Source organism: Muscardinus avellanarius (assembly GCF_963383645.1).
Source record: "Muscardinus avellanarius genome assembly, chromosome: 6".
In the NCBI taxonomy this organism is placed as follows: domain Eukaryota; kingdom Metazoa; phylum Chordata; class Mammalia; order Rodentia; family Gliridae; genus Muscardinus; species Muscardinus avellanarius.
Window position 1 is genome coordinate 84,130,430 of NC_137791.1, and position 18,986 is coordinate 84,149,415.

Sequence of the window (18,986 nt, forward strand, 5' to 3'; positions counted from 1 at the left end):
GAAGAATACTGGCAGGTCAGAGGAGAGAAGAGAGTAAGTTTGGGCATTTGTTACCCTGTGGAGTTGCTTCATCAATCAAAGATCACAATCCATGTATGATATTTCCTACTCCTTTTTATTCCTAGGCATGATAACAAGGCATTATACTTAGCCCCAGGCTTCCATATTACCCTTTGAGATTTTCCTACTCTTCCCTCTGCTTTGACAACTTTTAAAAAGTTTATTAGATTTTCTCCAAGTGTCTCAATTTGAAATGTCATCATTTTTTCTACTAGTTCCCTCTGTAATACACTGAGAAAGGTAATTAGCCCAAGATCCCATGGTTAACAGCAGCAAGTCAGATGATATGTCTGTACACATCAGGCTTCTGGTCACCAAGCTGCATTGCCTCTTACCATGGAGTAAGTGAGCAATATCTGTTAGCCTCTTATTTAGTTGTGCATATAGACAAAAGTTTTAAACCAGGGTTAGTAATATCAGTGGGAATTGGAATACACAACAGAGAATTTGGTTTTTAAAAATTTATTATGGCATTTGAAAAGACCCTTGTAGGATTCCCACTGTCACCACTCCTTTTCAATATAGCACTCAAGACTCTGGACAAAGAAATACGGCAAAAGGAGGAAATCCAAAAAACACAAATAGGAAAAGAAGAACTGGAACTATTTCTATTTGCTAATGACACGATATTATACTTAGAAGACCCAACAAACTCAAACAAAGACTTTTAGAACTGATCAACAAATTCAGCAATGTGTCTGGATACAAAATCAATCTAAAAAAACCACAATATTTTCTATATTCCAACCATAAATCCACCAAAAAATAAATCTAGAAAACATTTCCATTTACAATAGCATCAAAAACAATTCCTAGGAATAAATTTAACAAGTAGGTAAAAGAACTCTACAGTGAAAATTATAAAATGTTAAAGAAACTGAAGATCTTAGAAGGTGGAAGGATTTTCCATGCTTGTGGATTAGAATAACAGATATGATCAAAATGGCCATTCTTTCAAAAGTGATGTATAGATTCAACACAATCCCCATTAGAAAACAATGGTCATTCTTCACAGATATAGAAAAATCAGTTCTTAAATTCATTTGGAACAACAAAAAACACAGAATAGCCAAAACAGTTCTTAGCACCATGCAGGAGGCATCACAATACCTGGCCTCAAACTATACTACAAAGTCATAGTAATACAAAAAAAGCATGGTATTGGCACAAAAGCAGACACATAGACAAAGGGAGCAGAATAGAAGATTCAGAAACAAACCACACACTTACAGCCAATGGATTTTTGACAAAGGGGCCAAAAAATTTATACTAGGAAAAAAGATAGCCTCTTCAACAAATGGTATTGGCAAAACTGGTTAACCATATGCAGAAAAATGGAAATAAATTTCACTCTCTCACCCGACACAAGAGTCAATTCAATATGGATGAAAGATTTGGAAATCAGATGAGAGACCTTCCAGCTTTTTAAAGAGGGCATAGGTCCAACACTTCAACACACAGGCGCATATAAAAAATATTTCTCAGTTTGGCCATGGTGGTGCATGCTTGTAATCCCAGCATTTGGGGGCTGAGACAGGAGGATCATGGTTTGAAGACAGCCTCAGATATTTAGTGAGATTCTTTGCAACTCAGAGAGACCCTGTTTCAAAATAAAGAATAAAAAATAGAGCTGAGGGGGTAGCTTGGAGGTAGAATGCCCATAGGTTCCATCCTCAGTACTGCAAAAACAAACAACTTTCTCAACAAGACCCCAAAGACAAATAAATTAAAAGGAGGATCAATATATGGTATTACATTAAACTGAAGAGCTTCTGTGCAGTAAAAGAAACCATAAAGAACCTCAAAAGAGAACCAACAGAATGAAAGAAGTTTTTTGCCAGCTCCTCGTCTAATAGAGGACTAACATCTAGGATTTTCAAAGAACTCAAAGTTTTTTGTAACTTTGAAAAAACTCACCACCAAAACAACAAATAAGAAGCTGAGCGTGGTGGCGCACGCTTGTAATCCCAGCATTTTGGGAGGCTGAGACTGGAGGATGATGGTTCGCGGACAGACTCAGCTACTTAGTGAGGCTCTCTGCAACTTAGTGAGTGAGACCCTGTTTCAAATTAAGAATAAAAATTAGGGCAGGGGGTGTAGCTCAGTGGTTAAATGTCCCTGGGTTCCATCCCCAGACCTGCAAAAAAAAAAAAAGCAAACAAACAAACAAACAAAAATAAGATAATCAAAAAATGGGCAAATGGCCTGGTGTGGTGGCGCACGTTTGTAATCTCCATGCTTGGGAGGTGGAGACAGGAAGATCTCAGAGGTTCGAAGCCAGCTGTGCTGGTTTAAGAGACCCTATTTCCAAATAAAAAGTATAAAATAGGTCTGGGAGTGTATCCTGGAGGAGGAAGGGCTTCCAAGAACCCCAATACCACCAAAAAAAAAAAAAAAAAGAAAGAAAAGGCAAGTGAACTAAATAGACACTTCACAAAAAAAGAAATACAAATGGCCAATAAATAGATGAAAAAAAAGTTCAACATCATTAGCAATCAGAGAGATGCAAATCAAAACTATCCTGAGATTTCACCTACCACCAATTATAATGGCAGTCATTAAAAACATGAACAATAGCTGGGCGTGGTGGCACACGCTTGTAATTCCAGCATTTGGGAGGCTGAGACAGGAGGATTGTGGTTCACGGACAGTCTCAGCTACTGAGTGAGGCCCTCTGCAACTCAGTGAGACCCAGTTTCAAAATAAAGAATTAAAAATTGGGCAGGGAGTATAGCTCAGAGGTCGAATGCCTGTGGGTTCCATCCCCAGACCCCAAAAAACAAACAAAAACAAACATGAACAATCATAGCCAGGTATGGTGACACATGCTTGTAATTCCAGTACTTGGGAGGTTGAGACAGGAGGATCATGGTTCTTGGACAGCCTTAGCTATTAGTGAGGCCCTCTGCAACTTAGTGAGACCTTGTTTCAAAATAAAGAATAAGAATTTGGGCTGGGGGTGTAGGTAGGAGCTAGAATGCCCCTGAGTTCAATCCCCAGCACCACACACACACACACACACACACACACACACACACACACGCACACACACAATAATAAATGCTGATAATGTAGAGAATTAGGAACTCTGATACACCATTGGTGGGATTGCAAATTAGTGCAACTACTTTGGAAAACAGTGTGGAGGATCCTCAGAAGAATAGGAATGAACCTACCATATGATCCAGCTATACTGCTCCTGGGTATCTCTCCTAAAGAATTGAAACTGGACTACCACAGTAATGCATGCATATCTATGTGTTTTTTTTTTTATTTATTTTTTGTGGTACTGGGGGTGGAACTCAGGGGCTTTTCTACCTCCAGGCTATCCTCCCAGATTTATTTTATATTTTGTTTGGAAACAGGGTCTCATTAATTTGCTGAGAGCCTCACTAAGTAGCTGAGGCTGGCTTGGAACCTGTGCGATCCTCCTGTCTCAGCCTCCCAAGTGTTGGGATTACAAGCGTGCGCCACCACGCCTGGCTTCGTATCTGTTTATAGCTGCACAATTCATAATTGCCAAACTATGGAACCAGCTGCAATGTTCATCAACAAATGAATGGATAGCCGGGCGTGGTGGCGCACGCTTGTAATCCCCGCGCTTGGGAGGCGGAGACAGGAGGATCACGCAGGTTCGAAGCCAGCCGCGCTGGCGTAAGAGACCCTGTTTCAAAAATATAAAATAGGTCTGGGAGTGTAGCCCGGAGGAAGAAGGGCTTCCAGGAACCCCAGCACTACCAAAAAAAAAAAAAAAACAAAACAAATGAATGGATTACAAAATTATGGGATATAAACACAGTGTAATTCTTCTCAGTCATAATTATATAATTTTTAGAGAAATGAAATGAACTGGAGAATATTATGCTAAGTGCGATTAGTCAGTCATAGAAAAGTGAAGGGTGGGATATTCTCTCATTCAAAAGCTAGGGAGAAATTTGGACATAGAAGGAACTCCAGACAAAAAAGGGGAAACCTAACTAGAGTGGAGAAGGGAACCTGAGAGAGGCAGGAAGGGGAAGGAAGGAGAGAGAAACATCTCAGTGGTTATCATGTACATGCACAAACCTATCAAAGCTAATTAATGTGTTGAGCTTGTGAATGTGTATAGGGAAAGGAAGAGGGAGAGGGGTGGGAACTGGGGGAGGTTCACAAAGTACTGTGTGCTTGAATGCCTCTATAACCCTGAACTTCATCAAGATGTATGACTGCAATGTACCAATAAAAAAAAGGACAAGACCCTTGCATAAGTCTATTCTATCCAGAATTCTGGTGAAGGATGACCACTTTAAATTTGTTTTTGTTTTTGATAATTTCTGGCAAGTTCATCATTAATGGTGTTGAAATGCCTGTAGGTGGGATATATCACACAGGCTCTTTTTCTGTTTCTTTCCTTAGATCTGGACATGATCATTCTAGTAATGATGTTCTAAGAAGTATGGGCTACCATATTCATGATGTGAAATGTTTATATTTTTTTATTTTATTTTATTTTATTTTATTTTTTTTTTTGGTGGTACTGGGGTTCCTGGAAGCCCTTCTACCTCCGGGCTACACTCACAGACCTATTTTTTATACTCTTTTATTTGGAAACAGGGTCTCCTAAGCCAGCGCGTGAGGCTGGCTTCGAACCTGCGCGATCCTCCTGTCTCTGCCTCCCAAGCTCGGGGATTACAAGCGTGCGCCACCACGCCCGGCTAAATGTTTATATTTAAACAAGTTATTGGCTCAGAAAATGTTTTGTGAGTATATTACTCCAAGGTTGGCAAACATTGGAGCTTAAATGTCATATCTTATTCATGGAATAAATGGAACACAATCAGAATTTGAAATGAAAACAAATACTTTAATTAATAAATTCAGAATCCCATTATTGTTTTCATGCATAAGCCCTTAGAGGTCCTGCTTTGTAGCAAAGTGTGAGGGCACATGACATGACTGTAATTCCAATACTTGGAAGGTTGAGGCAAGAGGATAATGTGTTTGAGGTCAACATGTAGTAACTTAGCAAGACCCTGTTTCAAAAATGAAAAAGAAAATAGGGCTGAAGTATATATAGCTCAGAGGCAAAATCCCTAGTAACACACACACACACACACACACACACACACACACACACACACACACACACCAGTATTTTGGAGGGCATGTTTTTGTATTTCTAAAGAAAAATTAAATTTTGACATTATATGTTATAATGTTATAAGTATTATCTTGTTTTTTCATATTATAAATGCATGCTACAGCAAAATAAGGGAAATTAAAGCTATCAGATAGCTATCAGATTGGTATTAAAAATTTATATTCAAACCCAGGCGTGGTGGCGTATTCTTGTAATCACAGCATTTGGGAGGCTGAGACAGGAGGATCATGGTTTGCAGGCCACCTCAGCTACTTAGTGAGGCCCTTTGCAACTCAGTGAGACCCTGTTTCAAAATAAAGAATAAAAAACAGTACTGGGAGGCTGGGCATGGTGGCACACGCTTGTAATCCCCGTGCTTGGGAGGCAGAGACAGGATGATCGCGCAGATTGGAAGCCAGCCATGCTGGCTTAAGACATCCTGTTTCAAAAAAAAAAAAAAAGAATAAAATAGATCTGGGAGTGTAGCCCGGAGGTAGAATGGCTTCCAGCAACCACCCCCCCCCAAAAAAAAACACAGGACTGGGGGTGTCACTCAGGGTAGAATGCCCCTGGATCTCATTCCCAGTACCACACACACACAAAATTATATCCAAAGCCGGTGTGGTGGTGCACGTTTATAATCCCAGCATTCAGGAGGCTGAGACAGGAGGATCGCAGTTCAGAGACAGCCTCAGCTACTTAGAGAGGCCCTCTGCAACTCAGTATGACCCTTTTTCAGAGTAAAGAATAAAAAATAGAACTGGGGGTGCCACTTGGAGGTAGAATGCCCCTGGGTTCCATCCCTAGGGACTCCCCCCCCAAATTTTATATCTAGATATCTAAAATTTCAACTTTAAAACTAAGCTCTACTTATCAGGATCAGAAAGAAATGAATGCAAAGTAAACACATGAGTTAATACCATCCTCTGAGTTGCCAAGGAAATTTTACTCTTGGTTCTATCATTATGACAGCCCTCACAGATTTCCATTTTTTAAAAAATGGTACTAGGGATTAAACCCAGGGGCATTCTACCTCTGAGCTATACCACACACCCGTTTGTTTGTTTGTTTGTTTGTTTGTTTGTTTGTTTTGCTGTCTCACTAGGTTGAGTCTTGCTAAGTTGCTGAGGCTGGTCTTGAACCTGTGATCCTTCTGTCTCAACCTCTCAAGTACTAGAGTTACAAGCGTGTGCCACCACGTCCAGCTATATTTTTCTCATTTTAATTGTTTTTTTTTTTGGATGACAGAAAACCCAAAACAAATTATGGAGTATATGACAAAGTATATTGTAAAAAATTGGATCAGCTCAATATGTTTAGCTACTTACTGTTGTACTTTTTTTGTCATTATAAAAGAAAAGTGTAGTTCCTCTCAACTCTGTCCAATAATGTTTGTATTCCTGTGGGGAAAAATTACAAGCATTATTTTATTAGGGTATGTTTAATTTTCTTCTTGACATTTTTCTTTTTAACTTTCTCAATAACTTGTATGACATAAGGCTCTTCCTTATCCCAAACAATTCACCTTTTTTTTTGGTGGTGGTGGTACCAGGGATGGAACCCTTCTACCTCCGGGCTACATTCCCAGGCCTATTTTATATTTTTATTTAGAAACAGGGTCTCTTAAGCCAGCGAGGCTGGCTTTGAACCTGTGAGATCCTCCTGTCTCTGCCTCCCAAGCATGGGGATTACCACGCCTGGCAATTCACCTTAACTTTTAATGACTTAATTTTCTATTTCATTCTTAATCATTCACAAATCTATTTTAAGCTGGGTGTGATTGTGTATGCCTGTAATCCCAGTACTGAGACTGAGACAGGAGGATCACAGGTTCGAGGACAGCAACATAGTTAGACTCTCAGCAACCTAACAGACTTTGCTTTAGAACAAAAGATAAAATAGGGCTGAGGGTATAGTTAAGAGATAGACTACCCCTGGGTTCAATTCTCAGTACCTCCTCACATAAATTTATTTTAGTATAATGTTGAGGTAAGAATGCAGTTTGATTTATGTCTAAATAGGTCATTTTTCTAAAACCTCCCCATTGATTTAAGACTTTTTATACAGTTTCCGTGGAAATTTGTTCATTCAAGAGGGACCATTTAAGACCCCAGGATAGGACAAGGGTATGATATTTACCTTTCAGGATAGATGGAAGGATTGAATGAATTAATACATGCTAAGTAGTTAGCAGAGTATATGGCTCATAGTTGTGGTTCAATAAACAGTATATGGTTTTTTGTTTTGCTTTGTTTTGTTTTTGATGGTACTGAGGATGGAACCCTTCTACCTCTGGGCTACAGTCCCAGACCTATTTTATATTTTATTTGGAAACAGGGTCTCTTAAGCCATCAAGGCTGGCTTTGAGCCTGCGTGATCCTCCTGTCTCCACCTCCCAAGTGAGGAGATTACAAGAGTGTGCCACCACGCCCGGCCAGTATATGCTTTTCATTTAGATCAAAGAAATGTGAGAAATTGATAATGATAAAAATAATATAATACCACAAAAGGTAAATTTTGAAAACCAAATTTTGTTCATGTGATAAATATTTATTATTAATGGATTCACATTACTTTGAATTCTTTAGAAATAGTGTTTTACGTTTATAAACTTTTAAGTAAGACTCCCATTTTACTCAAGTGAAATCCTACTAAATAAATCTAAAAATTGGCTCTCTTACAAAAGAATAACAAATGAGTTTAAAGAATCAAAGCCTTCTACATCTAAAGACTTACCTTCATACACAGCTTTTTTCAAAAGTATGATTTTAAAAATTACAAGAATTTCCTTTAGGGTTTAATATGATGAAATTTTGCAGTTTGTTGAAGCATCATATCTTACATAGTTGATGGTTAAAGTAAGAAAGTCACAAAAATAATTTCTCCTTTTTTTGGTAAATGTGAAGACACTGCTATGGTATGTTGTGTCTTTTCAATATGGATATATTGTTTATCCTTATTTTTTCCAGGAAAACATTTATCTCCTCTTCAGAATTTAAATAATTATTTTCTCAAATAACAGGAACCCTACAACTCAATCTTGATTTTATTTTCCTAGTTCCCAAGATCAAGATTAAATTAACTATACAGTATAACAAGTATAACAACCCTCTTTTCTCGTGTGTGTGTGTGTGTGTGTGTGTGTGTGTGTGTGTGTGTCACTAGAGATGGAACCCAGGGGCATTCTGCCTCCAAGCTATACCCCCAGCCCTATTTTTTATTCTTATTTATTTATGTATTTATTGGTGGTACTGGGGGTGGAACCCAGAGGCTTTCTTCCTCTGGGTTATACTCCCAGACCTATTTTATATTTTATTTGGAAACAGGGTCTCACTAACTTGCTGAGAGCCTCACTAAGTAGCTGAGGCTGGCTTCGAACCTGCGCGATCGTCCTATCTCAGCCTCCCAAGCGTGGGGATTACAAGCATGCGCCACCACGGCCGGCTCTTTATTTATTTATTTTGCAGTACTGGAGCCCAGGAGCATTCTATCTCTGAGCTACACCTCAGCCCTATTTTTTTTATTCTTTATTTTGAAACAGGGTCTCATTGAGTTGCAAAGGGCCTCACTAAATTGCAGAGGCTTTTTGAGAACCATGATCTTCATGTCTCAGTCTTCCGAGTGCTGGGATTACAAGCATGTGCCACCATGCCCGGCTTTTTATTATTTCTTTTCTTTTCTTTTTTCTTTTCCCTTTCCCTTTCTTTCTTTCTCTCCCCTTCCTTTCTTCTTTCCTTCCTTCCTTCCTTCCTTCCTTCCTTCCTTCCTTCCTTCCTTCCTTTCTTCCTTGTCTGGGGGTGGAATCCAGGGGCCTTCTACCTCTGGGCTACACTCCCAGACCTATTTTACATTTTATTTGGAAACAGAGTCTCATTATGTTGCTGAGAGCCTCACTAAGTAGCTGAGGTTGGTTTTGAGTCTGTGTGATCCTTCTGTCCCAGCCTCCCAAGTACGGGGATTATAAGTGTGCACCACCAAGCCTGGCTTTTATTTTTTATTTTGAAACAGGGTCTCACTAAGTTGCAGAGGGCCTCACTAAGTAGCTGAGCTGTCCATGAACCTAGATCCTCCTGTCTCAGCCTCCCAAGTACTAGGATAACAAGCGTGTGCCACCATGCCTGGCTTCTCATGTTCTTAATAGAACTATTTTTTTCCTCTTTAATACACTGCTATATAATTTAGGGGTTTTTTTTTTGTGTGTGTGTGTAATGTAGTGAGCTTACCTACAAAACAAAGCAACTCCCACGTCTACTTAGTGGATTAAAATGGCAAATATTTTCTGCTTCTAAGAAACAACTCTCACCATGTAATTTCACAGTAGACTAACTCCTCAGTCATATTTTCTCTAGCCTAAATGTTCTGAATTCCTTTAGCAGAGACTCTACTTAACATCCTGCAGGGTCTCTCAATGTCCTTTATCCCATTAGCTCCAAAGATAACCTGGCTACAATACCCTTGGCTCACCTTTCCTCCAAAGGTTCCCTGGCACTTTGCTGAAGGTTGTTTGGAAATTCCACTTATTTTCCTTGGCTTTTTCTCATAGCTTCTATCTTTAAGCACTCTCACTCTGGCTCTCCTTGGAGTCTTTTAACCTGTGAACCTCAAACTAATTTTAGGATGTTAATATAAATATAATAAGTAATAAAGTGATAAGAGAATGAACTTAAACTTTAGTGTGAGCCAGGTGTTTTAGATACATTATGCCATTAGTCCTGAAACCACCCTATAAATGGGCATTACAGTTGTCCTCATGTTCTCCTCCCTAACATATAAGGAAAAGTTACTTTGATATAAACTCAAATGAAAAACAAGTTATTAAATCAGAATATGTGTGTGTGTGTGTGTGTGTGTGTGTGTGTGTGTGTGTGTGTGTGTGTGTGCGCTACATGTAGTGGTGCAAGTTTGTAATCCCAGTACTTGGGAGGCTGAGTCAGAGGATCATAGGTTCTAGGTTAGCCTCAGCAATGTAGTAAGATTCTCAGCACCTAGTGAGACTGTATCTCCAAACAAAAGATAAAAAGGACTAGGAGTGTAGCTCAGAGGTAGAATGATCCTGGATACCAGAAAAAAAAAATGTGTGTGTGTGTGTGTGTGTGTGTGTGTGTGTGTGTGTTTTACAGTGCTAGAGATTGAACCCAGGGCCTCATGCATGTTTGGCAATTGCTCTTCCTCTGAGCTGTATCTTCAATCCTTATCAGAAATATTTAGAAGCTGTGACAGGAGGATTGCACAGATTAGAATCCAGCCTCAGCTACTTAGTGAGGCTCTCAGCAACTTAGTGAGACCTGTTTCCAAATAAAATATAAAAAATAGGTCTGGGAGTATAGCCAAGAAGTAGAAAGCCTCTGGGTTCCACTTCCAGTACCATTGGGGGGAAAAAAAAGAAGAAGAATAGGGTGATGATTGCAACATATTTCATAAGAAACTACTTTGAGAGTGATATTGGCAAGAGTATGTCAGGTAGCAGCAGCCAAGGGCTGATATAACCCACTGGGAAAATAGGCATGCTTTCTAAGAAAAAGCAGAGAATAGCAATTGGCTCTTAAGTCATATTAACACTTCTATGTTAAGTCTCGTTAAGTCTCTTGAGTTTAGTCTCTGTGTTTTAATCATATCTTCCAGAACTGAGTGTGACAATTGGTATATCAGAGACACACAATAGATGTTGCTTGAATTAATAAATTGACTAGCACCTACTTATCCCAGATATCACAGATAATACATTGTGATAATACACTATATTTGAGGCAATTGGTAGGTATTTCCTCTATTATATAGCTGAAGAAATTGAATCTGAAAGAGACTGAGTAATTTGTAAAATAAGTAAAATCATTAGGGAAAGACATCTAAAATTCCTGTTTCTGCTAACTATGCTCATGGTGCCTACTTTAAACATGAAAAGAAACTTGCTATAACAAAGTCATTAAAATACTTTTGAAGCCAGGCGTGGTGGCGCATACTTGTAATCTCCAAGCTTGGGAGGTGGAGACAGGAGGATCGCGCAGGTTTGAAGCCAGCCGTGCTAGTTTAAGAGACCCTGTTTCCAAATAAAAAAAAATATAAAATAGGCCTGGGAGTATAGCCCAGAAAAGGGTTTCCAGGAACTCCAGTACCACCAAATAAATAAATAAATAAATAAATAAATAAATAAACTTTTGAAAACATTCCGTAAATAACCTAATTTAAATGACAAATTAAGAGTTCCCATTTTGCAGTTCTCTTTTTCTGGCACAGTAAAACAATGTAGCTAACCTATGGTGACAGGATAAAATTTAAAAGTATATAGGCTGAGCCTGGTGGTTCACCCCTAAAATCCAGTACTTGGGAGATTGAGACAGGAGGATTGCAGATTCAAGGCCAGCGTCAGCAATTTAGCTAGACCCTGCTTCCAAATAAAACATAAAATAGGTCTGAGAATGTAGCTTGGAGGTAAAATGTTCCTGGGTTCAAATCCCAGCAAAATGCGCACACGCGTGAACACACACACACACACACACACACACACACACACACACACCACAGTCAATTTAAAAAGTTCAATATAGCTGGGCGTGGTGGTACACGCTTGTAATCCCAGCATTTGGGAGGCTGAGACAAGAGGATCACAGTTCGAGGACAGCCTCAGCTACTACTTAAGCCCTTTGCAACTCAGTAAGACCCTGTTTTAAAATAAAGAATAAAAAAATAGGGCTGGGGGTGTAGCTCAGAGGTAAAAAATCCCTGAGTTCTATCCCCAGTATTGTGAAAAAAAAAAGTCCATTATAACTAACAGACATTCCCAATACATGTTTAACTGATACACATTTAACTAATACATGTGTAACTCATAACTGAACACAAATTACAATTTCCTTCCTCTCAGATAGTCAATGATCCAATTATATACATGGGAAATATGAAGATCCTATTATAGTTTCCATACACATAATTTTTCTATGAGTATTAGTGAATCCTCATAAAATACATTTTATTGCCATCATTAAACATTTTTCATAACATCTCTGAAAACATTTAAAGTTTTTCTAGTTCCAGTCATATTGAAATTTCATTAAATTTGATCTAAATTACCGATTTATTTTCTTCTGTAGTAACAGGTAATGGCATGTTTGTTTTTCTCATTACTTTTTTTTTTTTTTTTTGGTGTTGCTGGGGATGGAACCCAGGGGCATTCTACCTCCGAGCTACAGCCACAGCCCGATTTTTTATTCTTTATTTTTAAACAGGGTCTCACTTAGTTGCATTTGGCTTCCCTAAGTAGCTGAGGCTGTCTGTGAATCTGGTTCCTCCTGTTGCCTTCCAAGTACTGAGATTACAAGTTTGTGCCACCTCGCCGAGTTTCTCATTACTTTTAAGTTATCTGTAATTATTAGTTTAAAGGCAATGATTCTAAACTAATTATAGCATTATTTTTTTACATTTAAAAATATGGAGTGCAAATACATTTTGTAGATTACCACTCACACTAACACCCTAAATATTTTCTTTTAATGTTACTATCTTTTTTTTTTTTTTTGTACTGGGGATTGAATTCAGGGAACTTCTACCTTTGAGCTATACTCCCAGCCCTTTTTATTTTTTATTTTTTATATATTTATATTATTTTTGTGGTACTCGAGGTGGAACCCAAAGGCTTTTCTACCTCCAGGCTCTACTCCCAGACCTATTTTATACTTTATTAGGAAACAGTCTCACTAAGTTGCTGTGAGCCTCACTAAATAGCTGTGCGATCCTCCTTTCTTAGCCTCCCAAGCGCTGGGATTACAAACATATGCTATTACACCCTGTTCCTTTTTATTTTTTATTTTGAAACAGGGTCTTGCTAAGTTTCTGAGGCTAGTCTCGAACCTGTGATCATCGTGTCTCAGTCTTCTAAGTACTGGAATTACAGGTATGTGCCACCACCCCTGTATAAAGTCATTACCTTGAGCAATGTTTTTACAATGCAAAACTAAACATAATGTTATTCAGTACCGATTTTATCATTTTCACATTTTTATAAAAATTCACCACTTTTTAATTCGACCATCATAAAATTCAATATAACTGAAATTAGAAGGTTTAATTTTAATAATAATATCATTTTTATTAATGATATACCTTATCATGGAAGCACAGTAGAAAATGATGGAGAAAATAAGCCAAATTTGGTAGCATACACCTGAAATCCCAGCACGTAGGAGGCTGAGACAGGAGAACAGGTTTGAGGCCAACAATTGGTAAGTTAGTGAAACTGTGTTTCCAAATAAATAAAAGGGCTGGAGATGTAGCTCAAAGGTAGAATATCCCTGGGTTTAATCTCCAGTACCACACATAAAAATAATGAAAGAAAGGAGGGGGGGGAGGAGGAGGAAGAGGAGGAGGAGGAGGAGGAGGAGGAGGAGGAGGAGGAGGAGGGAGAAAATAAAATATAAGAAACATTTTAATCTGGGCATGGTAGAGCATGCCTATAATCCCAGTATTTGGGAGGCTGAGACAGAGGGACACAGTGTGTACATGCACACACAGGTACATACACACACACGGAAACATTTTATCTTCTAAGCCTAAATCTTCTGTGATGTTTAAGTTAATTTTTTGAAATTTAGCTTATTGATTTTATTAGTAATTTAATAGTATAAATATATTATCATGTGACATACTTATATTTATGTATATGTATATGTTTAAGCTATGTATTGTATATAAATTATGCAAAATTTAAGTTATTTTTCTGAGCTCAGAGAAGAAGGAAAACTGGCATGGTGGTGCACATCTATAATCCCAGTACTTGGGAGGCTGAGACAGGAGGATCATAGGTTTAAAAACAGCCTCAGCAACTTAGCTAGACCTTGTCTCAAGATAAAAATGAAAAGGCTGAGAGTGAAGCTTAGAGGTAAAATACCCTTGGGTTCAACCTCTAGTACAAGGAAGAAAGAAAAAAGAAAAGAGGGAGAGGGAGACAGAATTCACATAGAAACAAGATCACATCACGTCACCATGAGATACATTTTCTAAGACTGAAATTTCAGGTTTACTTCTGTCGTCTGTAGACTTACCTGGTGTTCTGCTCGCTTGATTAATAAACACCCTTCAAAGTACAAGGGTAGAGCAGTCATCTTTAACCTTTCCTGGAAAATCCTGCGAGGGGCTGGTTTCGGGGGTTTCTTAGCCATCATACCCTCTCTTTGGTGTAGGTTTGGTTCAACTGTATTCAGTCTCAAAATGAAATCTCTCTTGTGTGAGAGGAAAAAGCAACTGTTCAAAGAGGAAGTCCTAACTTGCTTTTTAACCACCAACAGGACACACACACGCGCGCACAGACAGACAGATACACACACACACACACACACACACACACACACACACACACACACACTTTTTTTTTCTTTTATTTTTATGAAAAAGAAATAACAGGCATAGACCAACTTTTAGAGGGCAATATCTCAGTAAAGGGCATGTACTTAGATTTATAATAGCAAAATAAACAAAAGATTAGTATCACCTGAGGATGAAAGAAGCAGGTGTAGAAATTGTGGAATCTAAGGAGACATCAAGGACACATTTGGGTTTTGTTTTTTTTTTTTTTTTTGGTTGTTTACTACTGTTCAAAAGATAGTATGTGAATCATATCCTTATTTCCAAAAGATAGAATGTAAATAAACTCTACTTGATTAAAAATTACTTCATAGGATAATTATATCAGTAATAATTCTATTGGTTAGATATTTCGGGGCCAAGCATTGTTTAAACGTTTTAATAATACAACATGGTTTCCCTTACTCCATGACCATTTGTGTGCTTTACTGAATACAAAGCAATTCATGGGAACATGAAATTCTTTACTGGAGATTGAGCCTAGGGGCATTCTACCTCTGAACTACATCATCAGCCCTATTTTTTTTTTTTTTAAATTTTGAAACAACTAGGTTGCTGAGGGTCTTGCTAAGTTGCTGAAGCTAGCCTCAACCTTTGACCTGTGATCCTCCTACCACAGCCTCCCATGTACTGGAATTACAGCCAGGTGCTACCACACCCAGCAATTCTTCACGTGTGTATCAAAAGGTAAATGAGTAAGTGGGTTACCAGTATTTGGGGGGGAGGAGGAATATCCAGCAGATAAAGTTATACATTTTCAAACTTTTATTTTTTTCTTTTATGTTTTCTGAGCTATGGATCTCTGATTCTATGACCAGTGGATAGAGTTTCCACAGTTATGTGAGAAATTCATAGAAATACACTGGGACCAGAACTTACTCAATACTTGCATATGTAAATGGTTCATGAGAGATCACATTTGGCCCAGCACAGTGTAGGATTAGTGGGAGAATGGAATGTTAGGACAAATTCTGATTTGTCTTACAGGGGTCCTGAGAATTTCTACCACTGCCTATTCCACTCTTCAGTATTTCAGTATTTCAGTATTTCAGTATTTCAGTATGTATGTATTTATGCTGAGGATAGAACCCAGGGGTGTTCTATTAGCAAGCTACATCCCAGCTCTATTTTATTTTTGTTTTGAAACAGGGTCTTGTTAGGTTGTTGTAAGTACTGAGATTGCAATTGTGGCTCACCATGCCTAGTTCCATTTATTTATTTATTTATTTATTTATTTATTTATTTATTTATTTATTTTGTGGTACTGGGGTTGAAACCCAGGGTCTTGCCGGGCGTGGTGGCGCACACTTGTAATCCCAGCATTGGGAGACTGAGACAGGAGGATCGCGGTTCAGGGACAGCCTCAGCTACTTAGTGAAGCTCTCCGCAAATTAGTGAGACCCTGTTTCAAAATAAAAGAATAAAAAATAGGGCAGGGGGTGTAGCTCAGAGGTAGAATGCCCCTGGGTCCCACCCCTAGTACCACAAAAAAAAAAAAGAAGTGAAACCCAGGGTCTTTTCTACCTCCAGGCTATACTCCCAGACCTATTTTTATACTTTATTTGGAAACAGGGTCTCACTAAGTTGCTGAGAGCCTCACTAAGTAGCTGAGGCTGGCTTCGAACCTGTGCGATCCTCCTGTCTCAGCCTCCCAAGCGCTGGGATTACAAACATGCACCACCACGCCCGGCTCTTTCTTACTTTTTAAGAAGAAGAAGAAAAAAAAAACTTTGTTACTTTGGTCTGCTGATTTGTAAGTAAAATTAATCCTTAATATATCCTGATCAAGTTATGTCTTTCTCCCCCCAAAACCCCTACAAAATATAGAAATCTGGCATAAGCTTTATTAGCCATTAAGATCTATAATTTCCGATATCATTGTGCCTCCAGACCATTACAGTGGAAATCCTTTTATAGAATCTCAAAAGAAGTCTCCTAGTTTCCACTGTTTATAATTTATTATTTAAAATGTAACCTAAAAAGCCGGGCATGGTGGCGCACGCTTGTAATCCCTGCATTTGGGAGGCTGAGACAGGAGGATCGCACAGGTTTGAAGCCAGCCTCAGCTACTTAGTGAGGCTTTCAGTAACTTAGTGAGACCCTGTTTCCAAATAAAATATAAAATAGGTCTGGGAGTATAGCCCGGAGGTAGAAAGCCTCTGGGTTCCACCCCTACTACCACACATACACAAAAATGTAACCTAATAAAGACAATTGACTGTTTTAAATACTTTAATGTATTCTCACTGCTTTTGAGATTCTTTCTTTCATTGAACACTAAGTATTTGGGGAGTAATGACAATGTCTCCAACCATGAAGCATAAGGTCTTTCATAATTGGGTCTTTTACAATCAAGATATCTTCTGCTCTGGTAATTTTGCTTACCCCTAGTTGTCTCAATGCCCTGTAGTTTTTCCCGTCATCTTGTGCCTTTCCACTCACTGCACTCTGGCTTGAGTGTCCTTTTTTCCCCATATACTTCAAAATCCAGGTTGGTTGAGCATGGTTCTGCATACCTGTAAACCTAGTATGTGGGAGGCTGAGACAAGATCACAGCAACTGGTCATCTAAGATCATACTAAGATCATTGTAGTCTAGTGAGATCTGTTTCAAAAACAAAAACAGAAAAAGAGCTGGAGATGTAGTTTGGAGGTAGAGTGGCCCCTGGATTCAATTTCTAGTACTATACATACATGCACACACAAAAAAAGGAAGGAAAAAAGAAAGGAAGGAAGGAAGGAAGGATGGAAAAAGGGAAGGAAGGAAGGAAGGAGAGGAAGAGAAAAAGGACCCAGGTTGAATCTGCCCTTGACCATGAAGGCTTCCTAATTTTCTGTAGCTTTCCTCATTCTCAGGAAAAATGTTTATTGCCTTCACTTCTGCATTCCTATAGCATTTTGCACATATCTTTATTACAATATTTGTCCTTTGTATATTATTTACTGGTATACATTATTCACAGAAAACAGTTTTTCAAAAGGACAGAATATGTTGAAGTAGAGATTGATGAAAAGTAGAATAAAATATTTATTCAATGAATAGCTCTGAGCTCGCACATATAATTCTAATTTGGAGAGTTGTTATGTCTCACTGTGGCAGGAGTTTCTTTTTTCCTCATACATGTTCCCATTGGTTGACATATGGCTCTTTTATTGCTATAATAACCATGAGACTATCAAACTATCAGAAATACGAGAGAGTCCACCTATGAGAGCTATCGGGAGTACCTGTACCATAAGAGTTTGTTATAAGTCAGGTGAAATGGCAAATATATCTCAATGACTTAGGGTCAGGTATAAGATTAACTCACAAAAACCAAAAATCTCAGTGACATTTGAATCATGTATGTTTTTGTACCATTCACATAACTGAATAGTCATTTCTACCATACTTAAGGCTCTTTCAATTACTTTACTATCTACTTATTGGAATTGATTCAATCAATAAGTCTGAGTACAAGCTTTCATTCCTTCTATAGTACTTCCCAATTTCTGACACTTAATATTTATTGATGATTTTTTTGCTACACTGCTGAGTTTTTCCTAGTTATATGTTCACATTATTTTTGTAGTATAGTATATTAGTTATATTATTGAGAAATATTTTTGGATGACAAAATGTACATATATATGTGTGTGTGTGTGTGTGTGTGTGTGTGTATTAGTGTCATGTATATACATGACACTAGTTTCCAAACTAGATAAATCATAGAATAATGATAGGTCTAAAGAAACTGGAAATGCAGGATGAAGAGTTTGGTAGTAGAGTGATAATGAATTTTGTCTTAGTCATATCAAACCCAATATGTATAAAGGTTATGCCTATGTTTTCCTTTTCTTCATTTAAGATTATTTCCTTTTTTCCTCCTCCTCCTCCTCCTCCTCCTCCTCCTCCTCCTCCTCCTCCTCCTCCTCCTCCTCCTCCTCTCTACCTCTTCCTTTTTTGTTTTTTGGTACTGGTGATTAAACCCAGGACCATTTTATCTTTGAGTCACACCCCCAGCTCTATTCTATTTTGAAACAGAATTTTGCTAGGTTGCTGAGGTCTCACTAAATTGCTGAGACTAGCCCCAAACCTGTTATCCTCTTGTCTCACATTTCCAGATATCATGATTACAGACGAATCACAACATGGACAACTTGGTAATGTGTGTTCGAATAGACTTTAACAGACAAGAGCTATAAAAAGAAAAGGCAAATCATGAGAGCTTTCTCCAGGAAAGGCTGGAGACCATCAGTTATTGGCCTTTGCCCGGAAGGGAAGGATCCCAGTGGCTGCTGACCCTTGGAGCCCTTCCAGATATGAGGTATATTGTCACTATTGTGTTTTTAGAGTTTTGCTTAACCTGGTCAGAATTTAGACATTTTCTTCCATTAAGCCAGATTTATTAATATAATAGCCGCATTTTTCCTGAGAAAGAGACATACACCACCCTTTTTAGCAGTTTTCTTCA

General features: G+C 38.4%; 1 protein-coding gene across 1 annotated transcript in view; it reads right to left on the reverse strand.

Annotated features, from left to right (window-relative positions):
* STAP1 (signal transducing adaptor family member 1) overlaps nucleotides 1-14,334 on the reverse strand; it is a gene marked incomplete at both ends in the record, with an annotated part of 53,713 nt that extends 39,379 nt beyond the window's left edge. Inside the window, 2 exons of the mRNA XM_080697237.1 lie at nucleotides 6,508-6,579; nucleotides 14,215-14,334. Coding sequence (XP_080553363.1) covers nucleotides 6,508-6,579; nucleotides 14,215-14,334 — 192 coding nt within the window. The remainder of the gene's footprint in view (nucleotides 1-6,507; nucleotides 6,580-14,214) is intronic.
* Nucleotides 14,335-18,986: the final 4,652 nt, after the last annotated feature.